We start from the raw sequence: 15,015 nt of genomic DNA on the forward strand, positions 1-15,015 counted from the left end.
TCCAGTTTACTGCCCAATTTTGGAGGTCCCTCTGCAAAAAGTTCAATGTCTCTAGAATTCACCTCCGCTTATCACCCCCAAGCCAATGGGCAAGCGGAGCGAACTAATAGGATGCTTAAACAATTTCTGCGGGCCTATGTCAACCTCCGACAGAACGATTGGTCTGACCTCCTTCCTTGGGTTGAGTTCGCCTTGAATTCACACCCGTCTTCATCTATCAGGTCTTCACCTTTCCAGGTAGTCTATGGATGTCAGCCTCTTCCGCCATTATCGCTTCCCTTTTCTGTTCCCTCACCAGCGGCTCAGTCAACCACCCAGGAATTACATCAACTCGGGAACAGCACGAAACAAGTGCTACAACAAGCAGCCCAAAGGGTTAAAAAGTTCTTTGATGCTCATCAGTGTGAAGCTTCCCAGTTTAAACCGGGTGACAAGGTGTGGCTCAGCACCTGGATAATCCAGCTCAAGCTTCCTTCATCTCACTTTGCTCCCAGGTACATCGGTCCCTTTCCGGTGCTCCGCCGTTTGGGTCCTGTCACCTACAAACTCCGGCTTCCTTCCTCTCTCAAGATCCATAACGCTTTTCACGTATCCTTACTAAAACCTTTAGTATTGTCTGGATTCTCCAAGAAGCCACCGGACCCTCAACCATTGTCATCCGAAGCGGACGTGACTTACCAAGTCCAAGATGTCCTAGATGTGCGGCAACGTGGTAAGAAATGGGAGTACCTCCTGTCTTGGGAGGGCTTTGGGCCAGAAGAGAACAGCTGGGAGCCTGCCATCAATATCCTTGATAAGGATCTCATCAAGCAATTTCATGCCACACATCCTCAGAAACCCAAACCCCCAGGGGGAGGCCTTAGGAGGGGGGGTACTGTTATGACCATCGGCTGTGGCCGCCCGCGGCCGACCCAACTCATGCCATGACTGGCTTTCCACTGCCGGTGAGCTTGCTGCAGTGGCCAGCTGCTACCGCCACATTCCTCCTGGCTCTCCTTGCTTTGCGTGGTGGCTGGGATGCCGCCAACCTACGCCCCGACTCCAGCCCTCCTTAGGCGCGCATGCACCATCTGTCCTCAGTGTGGTATTGGCCCAGCTCATGAAGACTCCTTGTGAGCTACTGTGCTCCTGTGACCTGAAGTACCTGACCTGGAAGGTGATTATTTGGTTGCAGTCATTTCAGTGCACAGAGTCAGTGAGCTTCAGGCTTTGGTGACATACCCGCCCCTACATGAAATTCTTTCATGATAGGGTGGGTCTGCGTCCTCACTCCAAATTCCTGCCTAAGGTGGCAATTGATTTCCATCCTAACCAGTCAATTGTCCTTCCCATTTTTTTCCCCAAGCCTCATTTGCACCAGGGCGAATGAGCTCTGTACAGCTTGGATTGCAAGAGAGCCGTAGCCTTCGACCTGGAGCAGATAGCAGGCCACAGGCTGTCCACACAACTCTTCATCTCTTTTGATAAAAATAGATTGGGAGTTGTGGTGGCTAAGCAGACTCTGTCCAGCTGGCTGGTGGATTGAATTTCTTTCTGTTATTCTCAGGCAGGACTGCACCTTGGAGGCCACGTCAAGGCTCATTCTGTCAGAACCATGGCGACTTCGGTGGCCCACTTGTGAATGGTCCCCATGGATGAGATCTGCAAGGCTGCAACGTGGAGTTCTCTACATACATTCACCGCTCACTACTGTCTGGACAGGGATGGCAGACATGATAGCAGCTTTGGCCAGTCTGTCCTCTGGCATCTCTTTCAGCTCTAAAACCCAACTCTTCCTACCTTCGGCCCATTGTTCAGGTTCAGGCTGTCTCCTTCTGTGACTAACAGCACCAGCATTGATGTGCCTGTTGGCACCTGATTAGATGACTATTGGTTTGATCTATTGCTAGGGAGCAACCTGTAGCTAGGGATTCACCCATGTGTGAAGACTACCATCCTGCTTGTCATAGGAGAAAGCAGAATTGCTTACCTGTAACAGGTGTTCTCCTAGGACAGCAGAATGTTAGTCTTCACGAAACCTGTCTGTCACCCCATGGAGTTGGGTTTCTCCTGTGTTTGTTATATTATTTTTTAGTAATTCTATGTTATGAGACTGAAGAGGGACCACGTGCGGATAGTGGCATGCTGGGCATGCTCAGTGTGCCAGTCAAAGTTTCTAGAAACTTAAACATACATTTTCCATGCCAGATTCCATCTGATGATGGCACCCATGTGTGAGGACTACCATCCTGCAGTACTAGGAGAACACCTGTTACAGGTAAGCAACTCTGCTTACAATTTAATATCAAGTAGAAACTCCTAAAGCCTGAAGCCATCGACCATCAATGTGACCATGCAAGAAAATAGTTCCCCACCCGGGTGCTTTACAATAAGAAAAAAAAACCCCACTCAATATTCAAAATTCTGATAAAATGCCTGAAGAGCCCATGTAGCTAGTGGCAAAAATACAGTAGGACTTTAGTGTTGTTGGCCTTTGAAGAGGTGACCAACAGAAGCTTTGTGACTTAATACATGACTAACCAATCAAGAACCAGGAAACAGCTACATTTTTACTATTTATAGTGATATAATCAATAAGTTAATAGAATCATGCAATCCTTTCATGGACTACAAACTGGCTAAAAGACAGGAAACAGAGAGTAGGATTAAATGGACAATTTTCTCAGTGAAGGGAGTGAGCAGTGGAGTGCTCAGGGATCTGTATTGGGACCCTTACTTTTCAATATATTTATAAATGATCTGGAAAGAAATACGACCAGTGAGGTAATCAAATTTGCAGATGATACAAAATTGTTCATAGTAGTTAAATCACAAACAGATTGTGATGAATTGCAGGAAGATCTTGTGAGACTGGAAAATTTGGTTCCATGTTAGGAGCCTACCACTCAAGAAAGAGATCTAGGCGTCATAGTGGCTAACACATTGAAATCGTCGGTTCAGTGTGCTGCAGAAGTCAAAAAAGCAAACAGAATGTTGGGAATTATTAGGGGATGATGAATAAAATGGAAAATGTCATACTGCCTCTGTATTGCTCCATGGTGAGACCGCACCTTGAATACTGTGTACAATTCTGGTCGCTGCATTTCAAAAAAGATATAATTGCGATGGAGAAGGGCAACCAAAATGATAAGGGGAATGGAACAGCTCCCCTATGAGGAAAGACTAAAGAGGTTAGGACTTTTCAGCTTGGAAGAGACGGCTGAGGGGGGATATGATAGAGGTGTTTAAAATCATGAGAGGTCTCGAACGGTTAGATGTGAATCGGTTATTTACTCTTTCAGATAATAGAAAGACTAGGGGGCACTCCATGAAGTGAGCATGTGGCACATTTAAAACTAATCGCGGAGAAAGTTCTTTTTTCACTCAACGCACAATTAAACTCTGGAATTTGTTGCTAGAGGATGTGGTTAATGCAGTTAGTAAAGCTGTGTTTAAAAAAGGATTGGATAAGTTCTTGGAGGAGAAGTCCATTACCTGCTATTAATTAAGTTGACTTAGAAAGTAGCCACTGCTATTACTAGCAACAGTAACCTGGAATAGACTTAGTTTTTGGGTACTTGACAGGTTCTTATGACCTGGATTGGCCACTGTTGGAAACAGTATGCTGGGCTTGATGGACCTTTGGTCTGTCCCAGTATGGCATGTTCTTATCTTCTTATGGTCAAAACATGCCTCATATTATAATAGTACCATTCATTTGGCACATGAAGTTTATGTGGTTAATTCATCCTAGTATAAATGGGTTGAAGTGGCCCTTTCTGAGACCAGTCACATATGATAATACATTTTCATTTTATGTGGCTTTTATCCTTACAATCAGGTCTATCCTGTAAAGTGCGGCCGCGTTTACCCTGCTCCTAAGCCGCGTTCTACTCACTTTCCGGCCGCGTTATCCCTTCCTGCGATCCCGAATCCCCTTTAACCTTCTCCTACCGCGTCCTAAAATCCCCGCGCAACCCCTTCCGCACGCGGCATGCATATTGCATGCAAACGAGCGAATTAGCTATTCCCTAGCATCCCATAACCCGCGCCCCGACTATCGCTATCTTTCCCTGCCATTTGTCGCGCGTTTAACCTGCTAACTTACCGCCTACCCTTACCCCTGCGGTAGAGGCAGGGGTAAGGGTAAGTGGCAAGCTTTCCCCCAGCCCCCGCTCACCTGCCCCGGCCACGATCATGGGTGCCGGTCTCCGGGGCAGCCCCAGTCCTCTCCCCTCCCGAAGCAAAAAAAAAGCGAAAAAAACGTAAAAGCAAAAAGTAAGTCGCTTCGCCGCTTCACACTGTCAGTGTCTCTTCTTCCCTCCTCCCGGAGCAAGGCTGCTTTTCGCGCCCTGCTTCGGGAGGAGGGAAGAAGAGACACTGACGGTGTGAAGCAGCGAAGCAACTTACTTTTTGCAGCCCCGATCGGGCCTCTCCTGCCTCCCGCTACGCGACTTACTTTTTTTTCCAGCTGTCCAGCCATCAGGAAGAACGGATCTGTTAGGTCACAAAGCCGCCGCCGAGTCCCGAGACGGAGCAGCGGTGCGCGTGCATGCAGGGAATGTCCACGAGCGCATCCCGCCAACTCCAGTTCTCTCCCTCCCCCCCCCCCTGCAAGAGTTGTCTTAAGAAAAGTTAGCAGAGCCTCGGCGAAGCACCGGACGCCCTCAGAGCGCCAAGCTGGACGCTTACCCTGCCGGGCCTCTCCTGCCTCCCGCTGCGCGACTTACTTTTTTTTCCAGCCGTCCGGCCATCAGGAAGAACGGATCGTGCTCCCCTGCCTCCCGGGGAAGATGGATGCCAGCACGGGGGAAAGCGGCCAATTGCATGCACAGGGGCCGCTTTCCCCCGTGCTGGCATCCATCTTCCCCGGGAGGCACGATCCGTTCTTCCTGATGGCCGGACGGCTGGAAAAAAAAGTAAGTCGTGCAGCGGGAGGCAGGAGAGGTCGTCCGATGTCCGGAGGGGGGTGCAAAAAGTAAGTTGCTTCGCCGCTTCGTACTGCCAGTCCCTTCTCCCCTCCTCCCGGAGCAAGGCTGCTTTTCGCGCCCTGCTTCGGGAGGAGGGGAGGGGGACTGGCAGTCCCGACTTCCTGGTATCTGTCATTTCAAATGACATTTGAAATGACAGATACCAGCGTGGCGTGAAGCGTTAGGCCCGCACACCCAGGATATTGTATAGGCGCTCTATCCAGTAAAATGGGTTGCGCGGGCCTAACGCTTCACGGACCCTTCTTAGACACGGTTTACATTTGATAAAATTATTGTTCAGGATCGAGCGGTAGGTGAGCGGCACTGTGTGTGCGGTATCTGCGGGTGCGCCGGGCACTAATGCAGCTCTTCCTACCGCTCGGTACTGGATAGACCTGAATGAGAGCATGAATGCACTATAAAATAAAGGTAACCCAAATATGTTTGCAGGGATAAGCAAGATAAAAGAAGGGGCAAGGGGCAGGATAGGGCTAAAGCCTATAACTAATAGTCATCTGCATTTCATTTTCTCTGACAGCAGTATATTCTGTTCAGTGCCACGTCACAGAAAATTGTGCTTGTGATAAAAAGGGTTTTCATGCTGAAAAGTTCTTCCAGATTGGCAGTGAAAGAGCAGGTGAGACAGTAAACTCGGAGTTCACAATGCACCAATTCACAACAGAATCCTGATGCAGAACCAAAGTGGAAGAATTGCGATTGGGCAGACTGGATGGGCCAGTTTGATCTTTTTCTGCCATCATTTGCTATGTCAAATGAGTGTGCTGTTACTTTTACTTCTAAAACCAAATTTCTGACATGGCTTGTTTTAACTGGCAACCAGGGTCCGAATGCTGAGGAGGTGATTTTCAAATGAGTTATGCATTTACATTTCACTATCATCAATTTTCAAAAGCCATTTACTCATGTAAAGTACACTTACATAAGTAAATCCTATGGACAATTCAATGTAACAATTTTCAAAAGCCCACTTACTCGAGTAAATGCTTTTTAAAATCAGGCCATAAGGGAACAATTGTGACAAGTTTGCTATTTTGATCAAATGTCTAACCATTACCAACCATGTGGAAGGTACGCATGCTTATGTTCATTGTATCCTCTCCTCCCACATCAGAAACATTCCACTTTTTGCACATGCAAATGATTGTGCATTGATGCCTGTATTTCACTTTAATACGTACCCATGATTTGATTTTCTTTTGAGTGATAATACATTTATCAGAACTGTCTGAAATCATAAAGTTGAATTTTAAAAGCCTGATGCACATTGAACTTAGGGGATGCGTGAATATGTCGGGCTTGCGTGCGCTGAGCATATTTTTTGTAAGCCTCATGACAATGCGTGTAAATGCCGCTGTGCGCACATCTCAGAACTTCTCAAAACGGGACAGGGTGTGGGCATGGGCATTTTGGGACTTAAACCAGAAATTTGCGTGTAAATAATTATGTGATCCGGTGTGCCCTGAGGCCCCCTACCACTTCTACTATGGATAGCGTGCAAGTACAAAAAAAATGAGCCATTTCAGAGGGGTTTAAAGGATCTGGGGTAACTTGGGGGGGGGGGGGGGGGTACAGGCTATCAAACCAGAGGGGGATGGAGGACCTATCTGTTAACTGGGAATGAACTGGTAGAACTGGCAAATGCGCCAGCGCGCATCCCTTTTAAAATCCCCCACTTACATGGTAGAAGCAGGATTTGTGTGCATAGACGCACTTCCATTTAAAATTCAACACTCATGACCAGGCTATTTTATAACATGCATGCATATACACTCATATATTATAAAATAGCCCCATCCGTAGGCACGGACTGATGATTGTACACACGTGCGCTCACATGCCAGTTTAAAAGTTACCATTATACACATCTGTCACAGGGGCATAGCTATTATTGAGCTGACTAAGTGGACATAGAAGAGGCATATTTTCCAATCTTTATTATTTAGATATAATACTTCATGTGTGGAATCTACAATATATCTATAGGACAAAAACTGGGTCCTAATTGTTTCTTGCATAGCATTAATAACTCTCCACCTCTCATTAGATTAGGACATAATTGGTATTATCAGTGTCAACGAGCCAGGATTCTGTTCTATACATTATATCAGGCTGTTCATCTACTAAAATATCAGGGTACACTTCTCATCTTTTCTTAATAGCTCTTGGGTTGAGACAAACAAAATACATATTGTTACAGTGTGCATTGGAGCAAGGTATTAAATGGGCGCTTGGTTTCTGTGTCTCATATCTTTTTTGAACGATATTATAGTGGGCCTAACCCATAATTACAGGGATATGATGAGAAAGTCTCCATTTTAGGCTCGAAAGCAACCAATAAGAATAGAATATTACCTTGTAAAAAATGACCACACGATAGTATCCAGACACATCAGTGACCAGTACCAATTGCATCTAAGCATGGTAATCAAAAATCAGACCAGCAAGCATTCAATACTTGATATATAAAGTGTGCACAGACAAAGGGGCAAACCCCTTTGCTGTCTCCCCCCCCCGGTGCACATCACCACAGGATATCGATGGCACTGTGCTGGTGATGTCAATGAGGAGCGGGGCCAACATCTTCCGCCCACAGGAAAGAGTGGCTGCAGCACAGGATGTCTGAAAGGCAGTCCACAGCAATAGCAGGAACAAATGCTGGGAATTCATAGCAGGATAGTTGATGTAATTGTCCTCTGGCTTTGCAATAGCGTATTGATGGCCCCACTCTGAAAATGTGAACAAGGAAAGGGGCCAAGACCTTAAAACCATGGGAAAGAGAAACAGTAGACAGTGGTTGCAGCACAGGACACCTGAAAGGTAGTCTACAGCATCATTTGGCAGGATCAAATACTGGGAATTCAAAGCAGGCTGGAAGATGGCAAATCAGTGGCCTCAGGTATGACGTGCAGGACCTGAGGGATGTGGTCCAAGAAGTGATGCAGGGTATGCAGCAGGAGCTAAGGGGCATCCGTAAAGAAATTCAGGCCCAGACCAGTGTGCAGGGAGATACTCCAGAGGCTGTCTCCCTGCGAGGCGCAGCCCCCACCAGCTCCCTACTACATGATGCCTCCATGGATGCAGCCCCCACCCGCCTTGGCAGCACCATCACCTTGGATGGTCCCTCTCCAGGCCAGAGCCCCACCTGCCTCATGGGCCTTTCCACCTATTTCTTCACCTCTGCCCATAATACCACTACCATCACCTGCAGTGATGCACCCAGCAGCATCACCACCACAGACAGATGCTCCCCCCTCTCCAATGGCACAGGTGGCTGGTGAGGATAGGTCCACCACTGCTGCTGGCCCATCTTTTAGGCTGCCTCCCAGCCCTCCAGCAGCTATGCCGATGTGCCACTGCTCTCAGGTCCTCAGCTCTCCAAGGGCAGTCTAAGCTGTGATATGACACCACTATGGAAGAGCATCAGATTGGGCTAGGCCAAGGGAACAGAGCGCTCCCAAACCCCAAAAAAGAGGCTGGCCAAGGAAGGCCAGAAATGTTTGATTTTAAATCATCATCACCACATTGAGCCCTCCATGTAAATAAATCACCTTCACTTTCTAAATCATCTTTGCACACATTGTAAATAAATGCACCTTCACCACTTAAAATATCTGTGTATCAGAGTGTTTCTTTCCTATAGAGCCTGCTTTTGAGTCTGGTGTTGTATACTCCGCAATTCCTTCTCATGTGGCTCCTCCTCATTATCATCATCTAGATGTGGTCTCACCATGGCGTGATACAGAGGCATTATGTCATTCTCCATTTTATTTGTCATTCACTTCAATTCTTAACATTGTTTGCTTTTTTGACCACCCCAGCACACTGAGCCAATGATTTAAATTTAATATCAGCTAGGACACCCAGATATTTTTCCTGGATGGTAACTCCTAATATGGAACCTCACATATCCTCCATCAAAAAGCTGCAGATATCTGCTTAATAGAGCTCTTTCCACCCTACTAGTGCAGATGCCATCCACACCGATAGTTGATGGAAAACAAAGTGAAACATAATTCCTTACAATGTAGCACCTCCTTCCACAAGCATAGATAATTTCCTGCTCAGTGGTGAGAATCTGGCAGCAACCTGTATCTTAAAACAGACCTTACTTTACCTGTGGGGAAGGTCCATTCTGAAAGTAGTTTAATCTCCAGGTCTGCATAGTGTGCCTTCTGGATCCCTCTCCCAACTCAATCTCAGTTGGCAGAATTTTTCATACCTAAATTTCAACTTAGTGAAAAAGATGGGTTATTGAGACCTCCTATTGCTCAGAATTAATTTGTTTTCTTTAAAGGCTGAAAGGCTTTGTTTAGGAATCCTAAGGATCTGGGGGAGAAAACGCCCCAGAGGCAGGACTGCTGGCAATAATCATTTGTGTGGCTGGGCAGAGCCTATAACTGCTCGCGAGTTCTCAAGCTAGCAGCATTCTAAACACAACGGAAGAAACTGCTGTTAGCTTCTCTCTCTGGGACTGTCCTTGTGAGTTTAAAATAAACTTATGCACTAGGTTCAGGGTAGTAAGACCACAGATTGTAAGCTTGCTCCGATTGACACACTCTGTTTTATCATTTGCAAGCTGAACCCTATGTGCTGTCAGACACTGCTGCCTTTTAATGGTCTCGGACATGGGAACTGGCACATGGCAATCCTCAGAAATTCTCCCCTCGCCTTAGAAAACCATTCCCAATACAAAGTATCTTTTCCCTTTCCTTTTTCTATTTTGGTTTTTAAATCATAACCTGTATGACTAACCTTAGCCAGCTGAAAGCTCTACTTTTTCTGCCTTGAAAAAGGTTAAAGGCCCTTTGAATAATAAAAGGCCAATGGAACCCCAATATTTAAAAAGGGCTCCGGGGGGACCCAGGAAACTATAGAACAGTGAGCCTGACGTCAGTGCCAGGAAAAATAGTGGAAACTATTCTAACGATCAAAATCTTAGAGCATATAGAAAGCCATGGTTTAATGGAACAAGGTCAGCATGGATTTACCCAAGGCAAGTCTTGCCTCACAAATCTACTTCATTTTTTTTTGAAGAGGTTAATAAACATGTGAATAAAGGTGAGCCAGTAACATAGAAACATAGAAATGATGGCAGAAAAAGACCAAACGGCCCATCCAGTCTGCCCAGCAAGCTCCCACACTTATTTTCCCATATTTATCTGTTTCATCGACCACCAAGTTTAGGGCCCTTGTTGGTAACTGTTTGATTCAAATTTCCTGCCACCCCCTGCCGTTAATGGAGAGAGTAATGTTGGAGTTGCATCAATGGTAAATCATAAGGCTTAATGGTTAAGGGTAGTAACCGCCACATCAAGCAAGTTACCTCCATGCTTGTTTACCTAGACTGCACAGATCAATGCCTTGTTGATGTCATCTGAATGTAAATCCTCTTTTCCACATTTCCCCCTGCCGTTGAAGCAGAGAGCAACGCTGTATAAGCATTCAAAGTGAAGTATCAGGCTTAATTGGTTTAGGGTAGAAACCGCCGCAATAAGCAAGCTACCCCCATGCTTATTTGTTTACCTAGACTGTGTAGTTCAGTCCTTGTTGGTTGTTGTCTGAATGCAAATCCTCTTTTCCACATTTCCCTTTGCCATTGAAGCAGAGAGCAATGCTGGAGTTGAATTAACCGTGTGAATGCTTATTGAGTAAAGGTAGTAATTGCCAGGAAGTAGCCATCACCATTCCAGCAAGTCACCCCCCATGGCTCTTCTCTTCATTCCCATGTAGTAGATATAGGGGCAGATTTTAAAAAGTACGCCTGATTTTATAAGATACGCGCGTAGCCGCACGTATCTTATAAAATCTGGGGTCGGCACGCGCAAGGCTGCGCAAAATCGGCAGCCTGCGCGCGCCGAGCCGCGCAGCCTGCCTCCATTCCCTCCAAGGCCGCTCCGATTTCGGAGTGGCCTCGGAGGGAACTTTCCTTCGCCCTCCCCGCACCTTCCCCTCCCTAACCCCCCCCTTACCTTTGTCGGCAAAGTTACGCCTGCTGGAAGCAGGCGTAACTTTGCACGCGTCGGCCGGCAGCCCCGCTCCGTCCTCCGGTCCCGGGGGCTGGTCCGGAGGCCTCGACCACACCCCCAGGCCGGCGCCACGTCCCTGGGCCCGCCCCCGAAACGCCACGGCCCGCCCCCGAAACGCCACATCAGTAGGCCCCGCCCCTGACACGCCCCCAACATGCCCCCTTACAAAAGCCCTGGGACTTACGCGCGTCCTGGGGCTTTACGCGTGCCGGCGGCCAATGCAAAATTGGCGCGCGCGGGCCTTTGAAAATCCGCCCCATAGAGTATTTGGATTTTCAGAAGGCATTTGACAAAGTCCCTCATGAGAGGCTTCTAAGGAAACTAAAAAGTCATAGGATAGGAGGCGGTGTCCTTTCATGGATTTCAATCTGGTTAAAAGACAGGAAACAGATTAGGATTAAAAGGTCAATTTTCTCAGTGGAAAATAGTAAACAGTGGAGCCTCAGGGATCTGTATTGGGTGGGTGCTTTTGAATGTATTTATAAATGATCTGGAAAGGAATATGATGAGTGAGGTAATCAAATTTGCAGATGATACAAAATTATTCAGAGTAGTTAAATCAAAGCGGATTGTGATGAATTGCAGGAGGACCTTGCGAGACTGGAAAATTGGGCATCCAAATGGCAGATGAAATTTAATATGGACAAGTGCAAGGTGATGTATATGGGGAAAAATAACCCATACTGTAGTTACACAATGTTAGGTTCCATATTAGGAGCTACTACTTAGGAAAAAGATCTAGGTATCATAATAGATAATACATTGAAATAGTCAGCTCAGTGTGCTGCGGCAGTCAAAAAAGCAAACAGAATGATAGGAATTATTAGGAAGGGAATGGTGAATAAAATGGAAAATGTCATAATGCCTCTATCGCTCCATGGTGAGACTGTACCTTGAGTACTGTTTTTCAATTCTAGTTGCTGCATCTCAAAAAAGATATAGTTGTGATAGAGAAGGGCGACCAAACTTTAAAGGGGATGGAACAGCTCCCCTATGAGGAAAGGCTAATGAGGTTAGGGCTGTTCAGCTTGGAGAAGAGACAGCTGAGGGGGGATATGATAGAGGTCTTTAGAATCATGAGAGGTCTAGAATGGGTAAAGGTGAATCGATTATTTACTCTTTCAGATAATAGAAGGACTAGGGAGCACTCCATGAAGTTAGCAAGTAGCACATTTAAAACTAATTAGAGAAAATTTTTTCACTCAATGCACAATTAAGCTCTGGGTTATGTTGCCAGAGGATATGGTTAGTGCAGCTGTTTAAAAAAAGATTTGGATAAGTTCTTGGAGGAGAAGTCCATTAATTGCTATTAATCTAGTTGTCTTAGAGAATACCCACTGCTATTACTGTCATCAGTAGCATGGGATCTACTTAGTGTTATGTTACTTGCCAGATACTTGTAGCCTGGATTGGCCACTGTTGGAAACAGAATGCTGGGCTTGATGGACACTTAGACTGACCCAGTATGGCAATTTTTTATGTTCTTATTTATGCAATTACATGTGATAACTTATTCACACAATTTTATACCTGCTAATTATCTAGTATAATTGATATCAGACTAGTCTGTTGTCAAGAATTGGATGGGTGGGAAGTTGTGTGAACTGGGGAGAATTCAGCCTGAAAAACTAGGAGGGTCTCTATGACCTGGAGAAGGACTGGGTGAATTGGTAGAGGAGTCAAGAAAACTGGCGATTTTAATTATGCACCAATGCATTAAAATATACTGATTTGCATGCATAAATCAGAGTTTTATGTGAGCAAGTTGTATTTTTTCATATGTAAAATATATTCATAAATGTTTATAAAATAGCTAAATATATGCTTTCAATGCATTGAAATAAGTATGCACAGTGCATTGCAGGTATTTCTCGTAACCATACATATGCATATTTTATCATTTGTGCAGATTATAAAATACTGTAGTAGATCTCTGCATGGCCATATATGCATGTATATGGGGCAAACAGAGTTGTTTGAAAGTTATCCTCAACATATTTAATGTGGAAACACTGACAAATACAAATCACAAGGACTATCCTTAAAAACAATTTATTAAAAGGACTGCTAACAATTATTTCTTTGTGCAAAATGTATGTAATTTTTCTGTAGGATCTAGTTCTCTTTAAAATTTCATGATTTTTAAAAGGCCATATTCACATATTTAAAAAAAAAGGAAAAGCACAAAAAAAAAGGAAATAAAAGGTCATGTCCATTTTTAAAGCTATGCCAAAAATAAGGTTCTCAGTCTAACAGCAATGCAAGACTTCTTTCAAATTATTTATCTGTTGGTATGGGTTTTTCTTCTCTTTTGTACCTTTGGTATATAAAATGCCTTTATCACTTCCATACCACCATCTACACAGATTTAGATAAGGGAAAATTCAAGGATCAGCAAGTTGTACTTATTTCTTGAGTGCTTAGAGTTACTGTTAGGAAATTTAGTGACAGTAAATCCATCCAAAAATGAAAAGCTAAGATAGCAAATTTAAATATTCTGTGGGGTATTGTGTCATTAAATCTGGACAGATTTTTGTGTAAGCAGACATAAGAATATCACAAAAACTCTAGCTACAGCCCAGGTAAAACATAGCTTTTTAATGCTGTCATTAGAAAGTGTTGTCTTCAGTCTATATTCTTGCAGTCATGATCTTTAAATATTGTAGTGCATTGTGGGCAGCATCATTATGGGCATTGCCACAGGAGATCCCCATTCCATGGCATATGGTGACAGGATTTGTTGAAAGTTCAGCCAGACATTGGTACTGTCCATTTACACTCAGTTCTTCTGTAAGAAGACAGAAATGGAATAGTAAGAACTTGCACCACAGCCTCTTCCAAGTTACAGAAACAGGAGAGATGATCCAAACAGCAAAATTAAGGTAATTAGACTTTCATCTGCCATATCAGAATTAAAAAAAAAATAAATAAATCCTGAAGGAAGTTGGCTTTTCACTCAAGAAACCAATGATAAATGTTTGCTCTAATTTTAAGTCATACTGTAGCTATCCTTTTAATTGAAATCCTTTTATCTTATATTTGAGGGGTTTTTTTTTAAAGCGCTTGTTCCTCTTTGAATTTGAAGACAGGAAAGTAAACTTTTCTTCTTTTTCCCTTGACAACTATAAAATCAATAAGCAACTTTTCCAATCTTGACATTTCATTTTTAGTGGAGTACACATTTCACTACCTACACATATGGATCAAAATTATCAAAATCCCTGATGATTTTTAAAGATTTTAGTCAAGAAAAGAAGAATAAGGGCCACCTACAGAAAATATTTAAAACATTTATTCTAAATTTCTAAGGGACACGCTGATTGCAGCAGTGTCTTCTATTCACAACTAAATACCAATCAAAAAAATGATACTTGGCATTAATATACTTATGTTCTAAAAATGAGTTTAATGGCATAGATAAGTGACAGCATCATACCTATATCTAAATATGTTACTGCAAATTCTTGTTCTTCTGCTACTTCGCCAAGCATTTTGGCATAGTCAGAGTTAGGAATACTGAGCGAGCTTCTTTTCAGCAATGTTATTTTTTCACCAGCTGAATTCTTGAGGGAATCCCATGTACATCCCTTGTTATTTCCTATAATATCTGTCTAAAACAAATAAAAATGTTAAAATATAGTACATACCTATTTATCCTGTCTATTTAATGGTCAAACAAAGAAGCGCCCACAAGCAATTTGTGGGTAAGGTCTTTTTAGATTAAAAAAAAAATCATCAAGTTAGGTCATCAAGAATGCTTCCTACAGAACAGAGTCAAATGGATTTCTTAGAAACTGTAGTGCCCAAACTCCCCCAGCTACAGTGCCTTGTAAAAGTCATCATACCCTTGTAAGTTTAAAACTCTGCAATTTAAAAAATACAAATGAGTTAGTTATTTTATATACAGTCATCCCAAATAAAGTCAAAATGCATTAAAGGTGCAATTACTACTTACCTGATAATTGACTTTCCTCAAGTACAGTCAGGTTGGTCCACACAAGTGGGTTATGCACTCCAAC

At 44.0% G+C, this 15,015-nt stretch overlaps 1 protein-coding gene across 1 annotated transcript in view; it reads right to left on the reverse strand.

The window, feature by feature from the left end:
* Positions 1-13,034: 13,034 nt before the first annotated feature.
* PRKRA (protein activator of interferon induced protein kinase EIF2AK2) overlaps positions 13,035-15,015 on the reverse strand; it is a 96,310-nt gene continuing 94,329 nt past the window's right edge. The window contains exons 7-8 of the mRNA XM_029605893.1: positions 14,433-14,607; positions 13,035-13,784 (exon numbers count right to left, since the gene is read on the reverse strand). Of these exons, the coding sequence (XP_029461753.1) occupies positions 13,627-13,784; positions 14,433-14,607 (333 nt within the window). The 3' untranslated portion in view covers positions 13,035-13,626. The remainder of the gene's footprint in view (positions 13,785-14,432; positions 14,608-15,015) is intronic.

This window comes from Rhinatrema bivittatum, chromosome 6, assembly GCF_901001135.1.
Source record: "Rhinatrema bivittatum chromosome 6, aRhiBiv1.1, whole genome shotgun sequence".
NCBI classification, from domain to species: domain Eukaryota; kingdom Metazoa; phylum Chordata; class Amphibia; order Gymnophiona; family Rhinatrematidae; genus Rhinatrema; species Rhinatrema bivittatum.